Source organism: Melospiza georgiana, chromosome 6, assembly GCF_028018845.1.
Source record: "Melospiza georgiana isolate bMelGeo1 chromosome 6, bMelGeo1.pri, whole genome shotgun sequence".
NCBI lineage: Eukaryota > Metazoa > Chordata > Aves > Passeriformes > Passerellidae > Melospiza > Melospiza georgiana.
In genome coordinates this window covers 38,190,216-38,206,298 of record NC_080435.1, presented here as the reverse complement: position 1 = coordinate 38,206,298, position 16,083 = coordinate 38,190,216, and the positions used below count along the sequence as shown (strand labels likewise).

The following is a 16,083-nucleotide window of genomic DNA, read 5'->3' as shown; positions in this document are numbered from 1 at the left end:
GTGAATAAAAAGACAAATAGAAGTTCCATCAGATATTGCAATCTGCAGATAGCAACAGTCTTTTTTCATTTTACATATCAAAAACTACAGCAGTGATTACTGTTCCTGATTACTACAAGCAAAAAGCAGAACAAGCGCTTTTGGCACACCGGATTCATTGCACATCTGTAATTGGCTAACCCCATCATGTGCATTATTTCATAAAGTTATGTAGACTGCACATATAATTTAAGATATTCATGCTTCTAAAAAAGACCACCTGGAGCTAACCCATGCAACATAAAACATGAATGTAAAAATCATATGGAAGCATTTTATTAAGAACTTTGGAAAAGCGGATGTTGTGGCACTGACTTTTACACAGAAATTTCCACTGGATGAAAATCCATATCATTATAGTGCAAAGAAATTAATTTCATTTTAATTTGAAAGTTTTCCCTGGTTTATTTCAGTATCCCTACTAAGGCAGTAGCTAAAGCAGCCATCAATACTCTACTCCTCCTCATATATTTACCTCTGCAAGTCTGACGCCCATGCTTTTGCCAAAACCCACTCAGCCAACACTATCAATATTCTCAAACATGAATTGGAATGCCAACACCCACCATCTTTTAGCAGGAATGAGGAAAGTATGTTCTCAACTTAGGAGTGAATTTTTACTGACATGCTAAGGACTACTGTACACAGAAAGTCATCCACATTGAAGGAAGAAAGAATAAAGTGAAAAGTTAAAAACTCTGGACTTTCTTTTAAATATTAATATTCTTCATCAGATTGTTTTCATTACAAAGGCCGCATTAAGGATGCATACATATAGAGAAAGATGCAGGGCTACAAAAAGGAGAGAGTCAGCCCTGGAGACCAAATACAAGAAGCTATATTGATATTTGGGGTTTTAGCTCTGGACTCAAAAAAAAAAAAAACCCTAAAATAGCTAAGAAAAATAAACCATATTAAAAGAAGATAAAAATATGCAATATTGACCAAATAATTGTAACTGCACAAGAAAGGAAGATTAATTGCAGTGTAATAGAATGGAAATGCAGTACTTGCTGTGAGTGAGAGAAAAGACACTAATGTCATCTTTTCTATTACCTTGCTCTTAAAACACTGTTTGGTTGTTTTCCTATTTAATTGTTAAGTTTCAAGGTAAAGTTCTAGCAATAAACAACTCTTCTAGGGACTGACATTTGATTGACAACATTTTAGAACAAGTATTAATTTGTTATCAGCAGTAAATGCTTTGTGTCTCCACAGAAGTGATGGATAGAACTTTTTATGATACAAATAAAGTACCATGAGAAAGCAAATCATTCACTCATTTTTGCTAACAGAAGTGGAAGGATCTGTTAGGTTCTTTTGTGCCTTTCTTCATTAAAAAAAAAGCCACAAAAAACCCAAAAAAACTGAACTTGAAATGCTTTTCCCTCTGCTTCACAAAAACCCAGAATCTTTCAAAGTCCTTTAACTCCAGTAGCCTAGCATATAGGACAGCAATGACTACAAAAAAATAATAATAGTAGTAACAGTAGTAGTCATAGTAATAATAATAACTACAACAGCACCAAAAAACGAACATTAGGTTTAATTTACTAAACTGAATAGATCATTGTCTATGATCCAAACATCATTGTAATTTGGGAATTTTAAATCAGCAATCAAGCCATGTTTAATCCCAGTTTCCTGATGGTCATACCCTGAGCAGATTCTGTAGAAAAACAGATATTCCTTTCTTAATAGTGACTTTCACTTTAATCTGCTTTCCAAGAGCAATTAATTATACAGTTAATGTGTTTGACTTGGTTCTGCCAACATACCATTCTTACAATATTTCAAAACCATAATTGTTATGAACTAGGACTCCAAATGCCTTACAAATAATTCCATATACAATGCAAATTCTACTTAACTGGACTTGCAATTTCAGACATTTAAGCTAGGTTTGTTTGATAAGAATTACTTTCTATTTATCCATGTTTGTTGAAAAACATAATCTTACTTTTATCCCTTTAGTGCAGGAAATTTCGCAGTATTCTGCCTATAATGCTTTGAGGCTGAAACAGCTCAGTAGTATAAACTTCACAACACCAGCACTTGCAAAGTATGGATTTGTATTGTATTGTAACCTGAACCAGAAAGACTTGTAGAATTGATTCTGTAGAAGCAAGCACTTAAATAAACCTTACCAAACTCTTCTGCCTTTTCTGCATCATTCAAAGTTTTATTATACCTTACTGCTAGAGTCTATACTGTTTCCAGAAACATTTAACATTTTTAATACACATAAACTCGTTCTTTCTTGAATTCTTCCAGTCCCATTAGATCTTTTTCTTAATGCCTCTACTTGTCTTTGCCAATATTCCGCACTTCAGACAGTCCAGTTTATCTTGCTATATATATATATATATCCCTTTAATGCCATAAGTTTTCTATAAATACACATACATACTTTTTCAAGTTAATTATTTTACTGTCATTCTGGAAAAGGACATTTTTAGAATTTTCAGGTGCATAGGAAATTATAACTTTTTTTCTTTAGAGGTTCTAGCCTTAGGGGTTCTAACTCTAACTTTTATTATTTTATTTATTTATTCTATTATTTTATTTTTTCCATCAAAATTTTTCCTCATGATCAGTTTCACCCATGAGTTTCCCCACTAGGCAAACAGTCCCTGAAATGCACAAAGCACATTTGTTGACACCCGCCCTCATTTGCCAAATTTGAAGTCAATCAGGACATGATCACCTGTCACCAGGCAACCACCAACTCAGCCCCACATTCAATTCATCTTGTCTATGTCAATGAGATTCAAACTGAGCCACCTCATTCTGGGTACCATATCTTTCATACCAGAAAACCAATAATAATTCTCATGGAGAACAATCATGTTTTACCACTGACTTCTGGAAATTTTCAGCACTTGGTTTCTGTTACATTCCAAAAAAAGTCATCATCTTTAACTCATGCAATAGGTTGAAGACTAGATACCTGTGGCTATGGCTGCACTGCCACATAAACAGGTTTACTGCGGATGAACATTATGTTTACAATCAGTGGTTGGTACTGATACATAGTCAGAGCACAACAGTAGCCCCTATATAAACAGGGATAAGATTCTCATAAGAACAATGCCTGCAAGGCAGGGAGAAATAAATTACAGGGCCATCTGAATTCTCCAGCATGAGAGCAGAAATACTGCACAAGGGATCTGGATTTGGAGACCCTTTTCATCTCTAGAAACACCACCAACTCATCTGCATCACCCTCTTTTCATCTGAGTTTTTCACATAAAACTTTGAGAAACAATATCTTAGGCCAAAAACACTATGGAAGAAAATAATTCTTACTTTGCCCTTATAGATGGTTTCCCTGAGACAGAATTGTGTAGGGGTTCAGAACAGAAGGCTGGTCTTTCTGGAAGGCTTGTGGGCTTTAGCAAGGAAAGGCTTGCACTGTCTGCCAAGTTCCTGCTCAGGAACTTTCCTTTTAAAATATTAAAGGCTAACAACAGGTAATGTTATTTAAAGTGTTTCCACAATGAGGTCATGCAGAAGAGAACAACTTATTCCTCTCTTGTAAATGCATACATATCGAGCACAAAATATATTAGAAAAAGATATTTAAATTAATGAAAGTAATTCCACTTGACATTTGGGATAACAATTACCATACTTTCCAATTATCATTATTGCTTGTTTTCTTTCCCAGAGAATTCAAAGTGCTGGACTTGTTTTCTCAACCTCAAGCCCCTCAGTATGATATGACGTCAAGTTGATTTTCAGCTTAAACTTATATACTTTGTTTATCTTGAAAATGGAACCTTTGAAAAACATGCTAGTTTAAAGGAAAAATGTGCAATTTTGTTTTAAAGTGTAATTTTTCTTCTTGTGGTTATAATTTTTTTTAAATCTCTCTACCAATACAGACTTGAAGTAACATGGAGTGCTTCATGGCAAGGAACTTTTCAGAGTTGTATTTACTTACATTGAACAGGAACAATTTGGACAAGAAATATTTCAATACACCACAAATACTTCTGAGAGAATCTGATTTCTCCTGCAACCGATATATATTAATTCCAGAGTACAAATGTGTAAAACTACCTAATTGCAGAATATGGAACTCCAAAAGTAGAGATGGCTAAACTAACACTGACATTTTTACACAACCCACCAGTCAGTCAGTACTATTTATTGAAATTCTTTTTCACTCCTCACCTACAATCTCACACTCATCTCTTCTCTTACAGCAGAAGTAAGAGTTTTTTTATTTATTTAGCATAAAATGTAAAGGTTTGGCATAGAAAAAAAAATTATAAACTCACTTTTAACTTGACATACCCAAAATTGTCTTACTTATTCTAGTTTCTACACGTCACATTATTCAACAGGAAATAAGACTCGTGGCCTTGCAAAAACATTTGTATCTCCAAAGACAGAAATTAACACCTCACTTCAATGAAAAAAGAATTAAAAAATTATAAGTATTTCAGTGTTACCATGGCAAATTACGAGGACAAGGATTGCAAAATTAGGCACAGATTACCAGATTATTTTCTGTTTCAAAAGAAGCAGAAATTTTAAAAGTTGGGAACTCCGTTCAAGGCAAAGGGTCATGAGTTTATTTTTATAGAGGCAGTGGTCCTGAGTAAGAACCAATGTCCCAAAGATTGCCAAAAACCAAAATACACAGCATGACTTTTCATCAGCCAAACACAATCAACACATTGAAGAAAATCACCATGCTTCACACTCCTCCTCTCCCTTCCTCTTTCCATTACTAAAAAAAAAAAAAGAGAAAAACGTGTGGCTTAGCAAAAAACTCACAATGCAGTGAAAACGAATATGAAAATTTGCAATATCTTTGAATGCTTTTAGAAATAGTTTGTGCCAAAAGTGCAATGAAATTTAAATTCAATAATTTGAAGACAATGTTCCAAAACACAAAGGTCCTCGCAGAGTTTGATGTTGGAACAGGACTACAGGGCCTAGTACCAAAATGCACAAGAGGATTTCAAGTTCCATGCAACATAAGGCACCACTTTCTGCCTGAACACACAGTAAATACAATTAAAATACTTCCATTTCTAGACAACTTTCAGAAAACTCAAATTTTATTTCTAAAAACTGGTAAACAACCATTTACTGTTGTCCTCAGAATATATTCCAGAAATGGAAGACTTTTAGAAGTATGGAAACAGAGGAGAAAAGTACTGTTATTGATAACACATTGTACATACTTTCAAAGACGAAAAATTTTATTCCTACTGACTATAAGTAATATCTTGATTATTTTCTTCCACATATATTTACACCCCAGTCTTTAAGAACTATCTTTAAACTTATCTACTATAATTGTGTGTGTATTTGTTTATAAGGACTGAAATTTGCTATACACAGAAAGCCTTAGACAATGTAGCAAAAGAAAAATGACTGAAGTCTGCTGTATTAGAGGTTATTTTTTTTCCATTTTTAGCAAATGTCAAATCATTGACTACTGCTTTTAAGATTAATAAAGGATATAATGGTTTTTAGATCACCCCTAAATAAAGATTACTATGAACGAAGAAATGATTTACCAATAGTCACCACAATGAGATTTCCTTAAAGGTTACAATCATCAGTTATTTAGCTGAAACACTGCTGAGAATGCCTGGTCATTTCTTGAATAATGCATAATGTTCATTGCAGATTTGATCTGTATTATTACAATACAGATATTTATAAAATAATGGTGAAAACTATCTGTTACTTTCCAATTGCTCAAGATATTTCCATGAAGTAATTGACTCTGAAAATATTATATGGAGTTACCTGAGCCCTCATTTGCAAGCACAACTTGTAGTGATCACTACACAATAGGCATTAGAAAACAAACTCATCAGCCTTTACAGACTTCTAAGAAAAGCTGTGATTTACAGGGCCAAGTAAAGGACCTTCCTGAAATACTGAATTAAAATTATTTAATTACTGTACAGTATTGGGAGGAAAATTTAAAACTAAGCTTTTAAAATGAATGATTAACAGAAGCAGGTCCACACATTTGGGGGAAGAAAAAAAAAGCAGTTATCTATACAATATAAGTACCTCTCAAATAATTTCCCAAATATCTGTAAGTATATTCAGAAGATTGCTTGTGCACATACTAAGAGTGTCTAGTGTTTTATTGTAGGTTTATAATCCATACTTCACATGAATGTGCAAGCTATTTATGTGAGCTTGTTTATACATATGAACTTCAAGGGCAGCAACAAGCAGCCTTAATAAATGAAACAGAATTTCTTTTGATGTAATTTCATGAATGTTTCATCAGAATGTGTTAACAGGTTTCTATGTAAGGAGAACTGGTGAAATCATAAAATATACCTGTACTATACAGTTAAACCTGCTTATGGGGAATTCTTATACAATGAAACACACTTTCATCAAACATTGCTTCAACATACTGACACATAAATAATAGAGTCCTACTTAGCATTAAGCTGAGCACCCAAACAGGAGGAAAAAAATGTCAAAACCCCTTCCTGAGCCCCCATACCCCTTGCACCTAAAGGAATGAGAACCATAGCACTACGTGGTTGGAGCGGCAGGGTTATTATTCAGATAGGGTGAACAGACATTAAATGTTTACCCAGCTCTTTCTTAGGGAGAAACATTAATCTAGATCAGACTAGTGATGTTGTTGTCTAAGAATAAGATTTTGTTCTTAAAATTCTTTTCTTCATTAGAATCTTTGCACAAAAAGGAAGATTTGGTATTCAGGTATATATTCCAGAAGAGGATAATGAAAAATAGATCCCAGATACTCTCACAATATACAGAGATTGGCAGAGCTCAGAGTTTCAGTAACACAGGACAGCTTGTAGAAGCACAGACAGATCATAGATTGTACAGCAGAGTACATGAAAAAATGTTTAATTGCCTGAGAATAAACCCTCATCCTGTAAAAATTTGCATATTATATCAGAAGCCTAATGAACCATGTTACACTCATGCCCTGGATGATGTAATTATTGCTTTTTTTTCTTCCATGAGAATTATATATGATGTGGGAGATAATATAAATTAACTATATGAAAGGATGGAACTATGTCCAGCTACTAAATCGTCAGTCTGAATCTGTGTTGGTTTTTGCCCTCCATACCTCTCTCCATCCACTGAAAATTTTAACTTTCCTTGAATAATATCATTTCCTTTAAATGGAAGAGCAGGTAAATTCCTTTGCACCATCAATACAAGCAACCCTTCATGGACAGATATGGGCTGATAAATAAGATTCTATTTCTACCTCCTCCCTCAACCCTTAAAGGTGGCTTCTTTGTTTGCTATGTGCTGTATATATTCTATCTGGTTTAGTGTAGATTAAGAGTTTGTATTTCATGTTTCATGGAAAAAACCTGAAGTGCTCAAATCTGATATGCCTCTTCCAAATATATGTTCCCTTCAAACTGTGAGAGCAGTAGCTAAAATAAAGGAGTATTCTGTGCTGCTAAAGGCAGGACACCCCAAAATCCCAGGTTTGCTAACTCTGATTTCTGTTACTGCAACTTAGTCCCTAATATAAAATACCTATCAGACAGAGATCACACTCACCCAGATGGGTAGCATTAGTTGAAAAAATAATAGATTACCAAAAAAAGTCCACTTAACACAGGTCATTGGAAAGACTATTTAGGAGCAACATACACATAGCCTCTATTTTGTGGCAACTCACATCTCAAACACTACTTTTGCTCCCCAACTGCTTGTCTGAGCATTAAAAGAGATCTTTTAATACTGAAAACAGTCTATTTTGTTGATAAATGCCTACTGGCTCAGAAGTCAAAATAATTTCTATAGACATTACAAGAGGATAAATATCCTAGTCTGTCAGCTGAAGATTTAAGTATTTGGATGTGATGCTTTCAAACTTCAGAAATATGTGATTCTACCTTTAATCTATGGCTAGAAAATTAAGAGATTGAGTTCTCAAATCAAGGAATAATGGCATTTTCCTCTCAAACAAATACTTATATAAAATACTAAAACAAAGCAACACAATTACAGGTAAATAATTTGAAAGAATTTAGTCTACATCACCCAGAAGACTTACAGCTGTAATAGCTACATCATAGGTTTGTTGTTAAATAAAAAATAATTAAAATAAGAGGTTTATTTCACCTTCACATGGTGTCTTTCTCATGCAGACCTCAGATTTCCACATTTGAATCCCTTTAAAGGATTTGATATGCAGGGAAAGAAGAAAGGATGAAGGTAAAAATTTCAATTTAGAGGCTACTAAAGGCTGCCATATTCTATAGTACACAACAATATTTACTCCATACCTTTTACTGATGTATTAGGTGGAGGTCCTTCCATCCTCAAGTTCCATGGAGGATCACCTTGATTAGCAAAGTCCCTCATTTTCAGATAGCTAATTGTAAGTCGGATGATGGATGCCTTGTCAAGCTGGCTGGTAATGGCTGCAGGCAGTGGCAACAACTTTGCCAACTCATAGAACTCAAAATTCTCCTTTCCCCGGCGAGAGCGAGCAGCATCGCGGGACTTTTCCTTCCTCAAAGCTTGTAAACTGAAAGAAAATAAAGAAAGTAGGACATTCATCAGTATTAGTGTTCTGTCACATTTAACCAATTTACTCTTTTCACTGCTGGTCTTCAAATTATCAGATTTTTGACATGCTGTTGCATATGGATCTACAGAATTCAGGATATATAAAATGGTGCTTCACGCTCAAATGACTGAAACTAACAACAATATTTAAGTGGTGGTCAACATATTGTGTAACTACTCAAATCACTTTAGCCACTTCCTTTTTAGCCTGCCTTTCCTTTGTCAGCTGTCAGTCTCGAGAAAAAATCCCAAGAATACATATGGGGTTTATATGTCTAGGTGCCATTGTTTCGCACTGACTCACTCACTCACCCAATTTTGCCTTAATTTTTGTCATATTCTGACTCTTGGGAGAAGGTTAATAGCAGATGATTCAAGTGTTTGCCACCTCTGGCAGCCAAGATTACTAAACAGGTTGTACACCAACTGCTGAGACACAGAAGTGTAAGTCTGGTGCAATAATGTGAAAATTCCTGTGTTTCATGAAGCTGTTCCTCAGGAGTTGTTCAACTGCCTTTGCAGTGGAAGCAGTAACCTTTGTCAGTGGGGTGAAAAAGCTGTTAATACAGTTCTGTGATTCACATTTCTGATTGTAATTTGCCACCACATACATGGCAGACTGACAACTTTCTGATCAGAATGGACCTTCTGCTTTACACTGAGCTGTTGGAAATGCAAAGACATCCATTTAGTCCTGTTTCATCAATGTATCATTTGCTACGACTAATACAGAGAACAAAGATAACTCAGATTTTACTCCTGCAATATTTGTTTAGTTGGTGTAAAACTTCTGAATGCAGCGGGATGACAATATTCATAACCACCTGCATTTTTGTAGCCATCTCTGCCACTTCAGACGTGGTAGGGCATATCAGCTGGGCCCTTAACACACAAATGAAATCCCTCCATGGCAGCTCCCGTAGTATGGTTAGCATGTTACATTCCCTACACAATTCCACACCAATAGCAATTATATTTAAAAAGACAGTCTGGCTAAGAAATAGGAATGGTGAGATAAAGGTATGGGAGGAAACAGCACATCCTTACCCACAGATAAAGATACAGAATTCTACTGAATTATATAGTAAAATACATACTTGGTTTTATAAACTCTACATGGAATGCTAGCACCTTCATTTGTAAACTATATTCTAGGAAAAAAGTATCTGAAAAATAAGATTTCACAACGTTCATTGTAGATGCATCTCTCTCAAATTTCATATTTTAGATATCTACCATCATGGACATCTCTCAAAAGGTACAGTAAATACAACAGATAAAAGTATTTGATGTATACACAGACATATGGGAGATACAACTCTGTGAGGTATGAACTGTCCAATTAATTCCAAGGAAGTAGTATGCCCCCACAAGTTAAATATAGACAACAGTGACACAAGGAAAAGGCAGGCAAATGTCTCTGCACAATTGCTTCCAAGTGAAAGCTCAATTTCATGGCCTAAGACTTGGCCTTTTCTACCTGTCACCACCTTTTTTTTCCTGGAAGCCAAGCCTGAGAATTCAAGTCCCCAAATCAAGTTAGTAGAAGAACTGAGATTATAGACCTGTTCTGAAACTGCACCAAGGACCTTCTTCCCAAAGCACTTAATTATGTCCCTATGTAAAATGGGAGATTGTTAAAGACCCCTAGTAAAACAAATCAGAAAAATTACAGATCTCAGCAACTTCTGAAACTGAAAAATGAGTGGTGGTTAAAAATTGAGTGGTGATAGAATATTTTTTAGAAACACCAAAGTCTAAATCCACAGTTTACAAGCCCTATAGAGGCTTCAGGAGCTTGCTGAAAATGAGTAATATACTGGAATGTAGGATTATGCAAAACATTACTGGATCAGTAACACCCTGCAATGGAAGTCAGCTGAGCTGAAAAGTGAGGCTCCATGTGTCAGCAAACAGAAATATTTGAAAGCCACCTATGGTTATTCAAAGTCACACAACAAAAAAGTAGAAGGGATGGGGAGTTGACATGATAAACAAAAGAAACTCTTGAGAAACAGTATTGAGAATAACTCACTTTTTCTCCCAACCATTTGTTATATTTTCATTTGTGGAAGTTTCATAGGGTGAATCAAGTCAAGGAATTTGTGACTTGGAGCACTTCTCTTGGCACCCGTGCCATTAAGCTAAATTAAGAAAGGGTGTCTGTGAATATGTGCACACAAGTCCTAATTTCTACTCCATGTAATTCCACTAGGGAAATACAATGTACTGTTGGACACTGCAGTTATGCTGATAAAATGGGTCCTTAATTTGGGAGCAGTGATTTCCTCAGCAGGATGCAGGAATTCATTAGATACAACCTAAACATGGCTGTTAATCCTCACTGGCACCTGTGATTCTGATAGGCAACATCAGCTTCCTTGTCAGATGCTCTTAATAAATCAACATATTGGCACTAATAATCCCAAGAGGATGCTAGAAAAGAGGAGTGTGAAGCTCCCAACAGCAAGCAGTGATGTTGACACACGACCAAAATTCATCTTGGTTCCTATCATATGACACCTGGAACTAGAGGGGTTCTTGGAACATAAATGAATTTGTTAAGTATCAGGCTGCAAAAACTTTGAAATACACAGGCTCTTCTGCTAATAAGAAAAATTAGAGTGTGGGAAACTATAAACATGTTTACTAAGTGGCTTTCAAAAACAGTCAGAAAGCACCAAGAAAGCAAGCATTACATGTTTAAAGAGTTCTCAAATAACAGAGAAGATCCCCCAATAGTCAAGCAAATCTACATAAAATATCCACAGTACCAAGAGAGTAATAGTGGGAAATATACCTGAGGGATACAAATATTGCTCCCTCTTTGCCTCCTGTGGAGAAGGGATAGCAGCTAAGACAATTGGATCAGGGTGCATCAGGGTACAATGTAAAAGGATGATGTTGTCATACAATGGTGAAACTTCATGCATTCCCTTAAGAAGACATTTCTCATAGAATTTCCACATACAGAGTCCTCTAAAGAAGACTAAGAGGTTTCCAGCTGATAGCTCTTGATAATTCTGAGAAGCAGGACCATATAAACAGGGTATTTCATGACTTGAAGACTAATGCTATTTTAGATATGGTTTCTAAAATATATTTTATTTTTCCTTTTAGGGCCTTTCCAGATGGACTGATATACAGGTGGTCTGGCTTTTACAGATGAAAGGGTACCATAAATACTACCATATAATTCTAAAATGGTATACATGACATTTCTAAAGTAGATTTTGTATTGAAGACACAGCAGATGCAGAAGACATGATAATATGGTGCTGCATAAAAGTTTTATTGGTACTCGTAACTCACTTGTGATTTCATTGTGCTTGTGGTCATTCCAAGCTTAACCTGCTCTATATTTCATTTCACATAATTTTATATACTTTACATTCATAAGTATATACATGTATTTATGTCTGTGTGCATCTCACAATCTTCACATGTCTGACCAATTGACATCTGTCACTTTAAAGTTAGGACAATCACAGATCCTAATTTTTTAGAGCATTTAATAGCAATCAAACATATTATAGCATATCAACAGACTTACTGACCTAGACAAGGGTTTTTTTAGCATATGTTCACAGAACCACAGAATATTCTGAGCTGGAAGTGACTCACAAGGCTCATCAAGTCCAACACTTAAATGAGTGGCCTAGATGGGGATGGAGTCTGTGATGTTGGTGTTATTGGCACCATGCTTTAACCAGCTGAGCTAAACTCAGGGTCATAACAATACCTCACTTCTGTGTCTCAGTTTGGGCAGGAAAAATCAGTGAAATAATTTAATTATGTGAATTTGCATTTTGAACAAAAAGAGGGGAATAGTTGCAGTTACAAATAATTTTTACTTGCAATTTCAAAATATAGCTTGGAAAGTGGTGGTTTGCAGACTTGCCCAGTTTTAGAAAGGCAGCTCACATTTACATTTCACCCACACTGTTCCCTCAGACCTGATGCAGGAGAGACCCCCCAGCAGAGCTTCTCAGAACATCGGTCTCCCTCTGCTCAGCCCCACATAACAGCACTGCTGGGATTTACGGTACCTTCATTGGACTTGTCACAAATAGAGATTGGATTGCAAGCAACAGCCATAAAACAACATTTGAGGGACAGATGGACTGCTGAACTCGAGATATAGGGGCTTGAGCCAATGGACAGCTTCTCTGTGTTGTGCTTTCATAGTTACTGCTCATTTCCATTCACAAGAACATTTCCATTCACTCCTCTGCTTCACAAGCAAAGAAATATGGCAAAGTCTCACAAAGGATGCACAGTATTTTTGAGAATGGCATTGAAATCTTTCCCCATTTCAGTAGAAATTTTAGAAATGCAAAAGTATATCAGAACAGAGCAGTTTTTCTTATATACTAAACATTTTTATACTCGTTAGCCCAGCTGTTACTGAGCAGTAGTGAATGTCTTAAGCCTCTAACAACAATGTGGATTAGTAGCAGCAACTTTCGATATAGTATAAAAATAACACTTAATATCTAATAATGTTTATAACAAGCTTTATAGAGAAAGAAGCACTATGTGTCTGTGTATATTTTTCTATTAGTCTAGTCTTTTAAAGTCAAGGATCGAAAAGTCCACTATAAACAGGATCCAACTGTCTGAAGGAGAAAGTCAGATGAATGTTATAACCATTTCACAGAAAAGAAATCAGATATAAGGAAAGGCTCTGCAACATTAGAATGTATGATCAATCTGCTACAAAAATATTTGGAGATAAGTGATCCAGCCCCTTCAGCCCTCCAAAAGAGACTTTAAATTATACATGTCCCTTTGTGCATACTCTTTCCCAATATAAAGAACACAAGCAGGCTTACTTTGCTAGTGAGCATAGCTATAGCACTACATAAAACAATAGATTTATGCTGCTCCTGAGTCCATAGATGTGAATTTGTGCAATTCTGTATCAATATTACTAGAAAGATCCTCTTTTTTTCTTACTTTGTTCCACACTAATATGATGTGACATAATATTACCATACTTTGGACATTTTTGTATTTAAATCAACTTTGGGTCCCTTCCTCTGTTATTAATAACCTATTTACATAATTTATGTATTTATATTATACAATGTAGTGGATTATTATGAAAAATTGACTAATAGAAATGTTTACACATTCTGATCTATTACCAAAATAATCCATTAACTGTTCCCTCAAAGCCACATCCTTCAGAATCTTTTCTGGGGCTTCAAGCTGACCAGTGAAAACAAGGAGGGCAGTTAAGTCAATTTAAAACAAGTACATTTAAAATCTGGCTTTTAACGTCTGGGCAATTCATTGAGATAATGTCCTGCTCTACTGATAGGTGACCACCCATAGGCCATGTTCTGTCATATAAAAATCTTCTTTCATTTCACTGATGTTGTGGAACAATTAAACTTCTAATGGAGTTCAAAGAATGGAATAGCATCAATATTTAGGTGACCCAATTATTTGGAATATTTATTGATTTTACTTCTATAGGAACTCTTCATATTCCTGATGTTTTTTAAAAGTTAATAGTGGCATCTCAGAAACACTTTTCAATCCAAGTGGATATTAATCTGAACAGCAGTGCACATTTTCAGACTCCAAAAAATTATTTAGACTGTAGGAAAGATGAAGGAAGTAAAGGAGACCAACCTGCCCTGCATAATTGTACATATTACAGTTTAAAAGACCAGTTTTGGAAGTCAAACATCACCATTGGTGGTAGCATGAGCCTTAGGCTTGCTATTATCAAGTTTTTTTCTTCTGTTTTTCTAAAGGTTATGCCCTAGAGACTTCACAAATACGCATGAAACTGGATATTTTTTAGTATAGTTGATCCAAAATACAAAAGAATGAAGCAAGAGAGCTAATGCTCCTGTAGATGTAAATTAAAACAAGAAAAAAATTTGCACTCAACCTTCTAAGACTAATTCAATTAGCTCTGAAAAATTGATAATGAAAGTATGTTAATATGCTTACCTCTAATTTCTACACTACATTTTGCTATCTTTGGGGATTTCTTTTCTTCTAAGACAACTTTTTGACTTGATATTTTTCCCTTTCTTTGCTTTTCTTTTTCTTTCTGCTATCCCATTTGTAGATTTCTTTTCACAAAGATTGTTTCTGAACTGAGAGTACAAGAACTTCAAGACTAATAACAGTTATCAAAGTCTAAAAAAGGACACTACTTTCGTGAGGGGAAAACCTCCAAAATCAAAAGCCACATTAAATTTTACCTTCTTTCTTTTTAAGTAGATCTGAGAAGCCAGACAGCAGATTTTTATGGATTTTTCTACTTGTTTGCTTAGGAGATCCGAACATTGCTCAGTCTCACTATTTATCAATTAATCTAGCATGCAGCCTCAAAGGAGAAAGGTCGACTTGTGCTAAAAATTCATCCATCAAAAATTCATCAAAGACTTCATCATTTTAACTTGCGAACCTTTGAACACCTACATACTTGTCAGATCTGTGGTCATAGTTAACTGGGATCTATAGTTACCACAGTGCCTACACCTGCTCTGACATGAGCTGCATGAAGAGACTTTCAGGTGAAAGTGCAGTACATAACCAAGTGAGGCAGACTCTCCTAAAACTGCTCTATCAGACAAAGGATATCTAACATCTGACTAAGTTCCAAGTTGGTAAAATCAGACTGTTTCAATGACCAAACACTTTTCAGGGGAGCGAATTTTTGCCCCATCATAAAAAATCACCACTCTTACAGACAAGAATCTGCAAAAAAAAAAAAAAAAAGTGCTAAATTATCTGATACTATCATCAAGGGCCTAGTCCAGAAATTAAAGCCATTTAATGCTGTCTAAGAAAAAATAATGTTTTGAGACTTTCTTTAATGTGTGAAGAAAGCTGTATAGTATATGCTGGAAGTTAAAGCTGGAACCTTCAAGTTCAAGGTAAAAGCTCTGCTGCTTAACTAATGCACTGCTCATAGCTGTCATCATTAATTTATGTTAGCCTCTGTAAACATCAAGAGTATAATAGGCCAATTTCACAACTAAATATAGATGCACATTTTGCCCTTATATAAATGGCAGATTGCTGCTGTAGATCATCACTGCAGCAACACGTCAGTAAAGATGCACTGTTTGATGGTCTGATGCTCACACAATATATAAAACCAGTTGTAATGGTTGTTTGGAAGCAAAGTGTAACATAGCAGCAAAATTTCATTTGTTCCACAAACTCAGGATATATTAAGCTTGGCTGACAAAGACTGTTTGATGTGCTAAATCAGTTTGACCTTCATTTTTGCTTTATATTTCTCATTTAACACATGAAATGACCATTATTTTTTCACCATACAGGGAAATATGACAGAACTGATTTCTATTAAAACCTTTCTTTTCCTTGTACAAAGAAAAAATTATTTTGCCAAAAGTGCTTTAGCAATTACTGCAAAACTTATAAAAAATAATACCTATATTAAGCCAAGCTTTTTATTATATCAGTAAGACTTAAAGT

At 35.2% G+C, this 16,083-nt stretch overlaps 1 protein-coding gene across 3 annotated transcripts in view; it reads right to left on the bottom strand.

Annotated features, from left to right (window-relative positions):
• The window catches only part of NPAS3 (neuronal PAS domain protein 3), a 592,022-nt gene that overhangs the window by 404,204 nt on the left and 171,735 nt on the right, over positions 1-16,083 (bottom strand). For all 3 annotated transcript variants that reach the window (XM_058025872.1, XM_058025873.1, XM_058025874.1), the window contains one exon: positions 8,325-8,569. In XM_058025872.1, the coding sequence (XP_057881855.1) occupies positions 8,325-8,569 (245 nt within the window). The remainder of the gene's footprint in view (positions 1-8,324; positions 8,570-16,083) is intronic.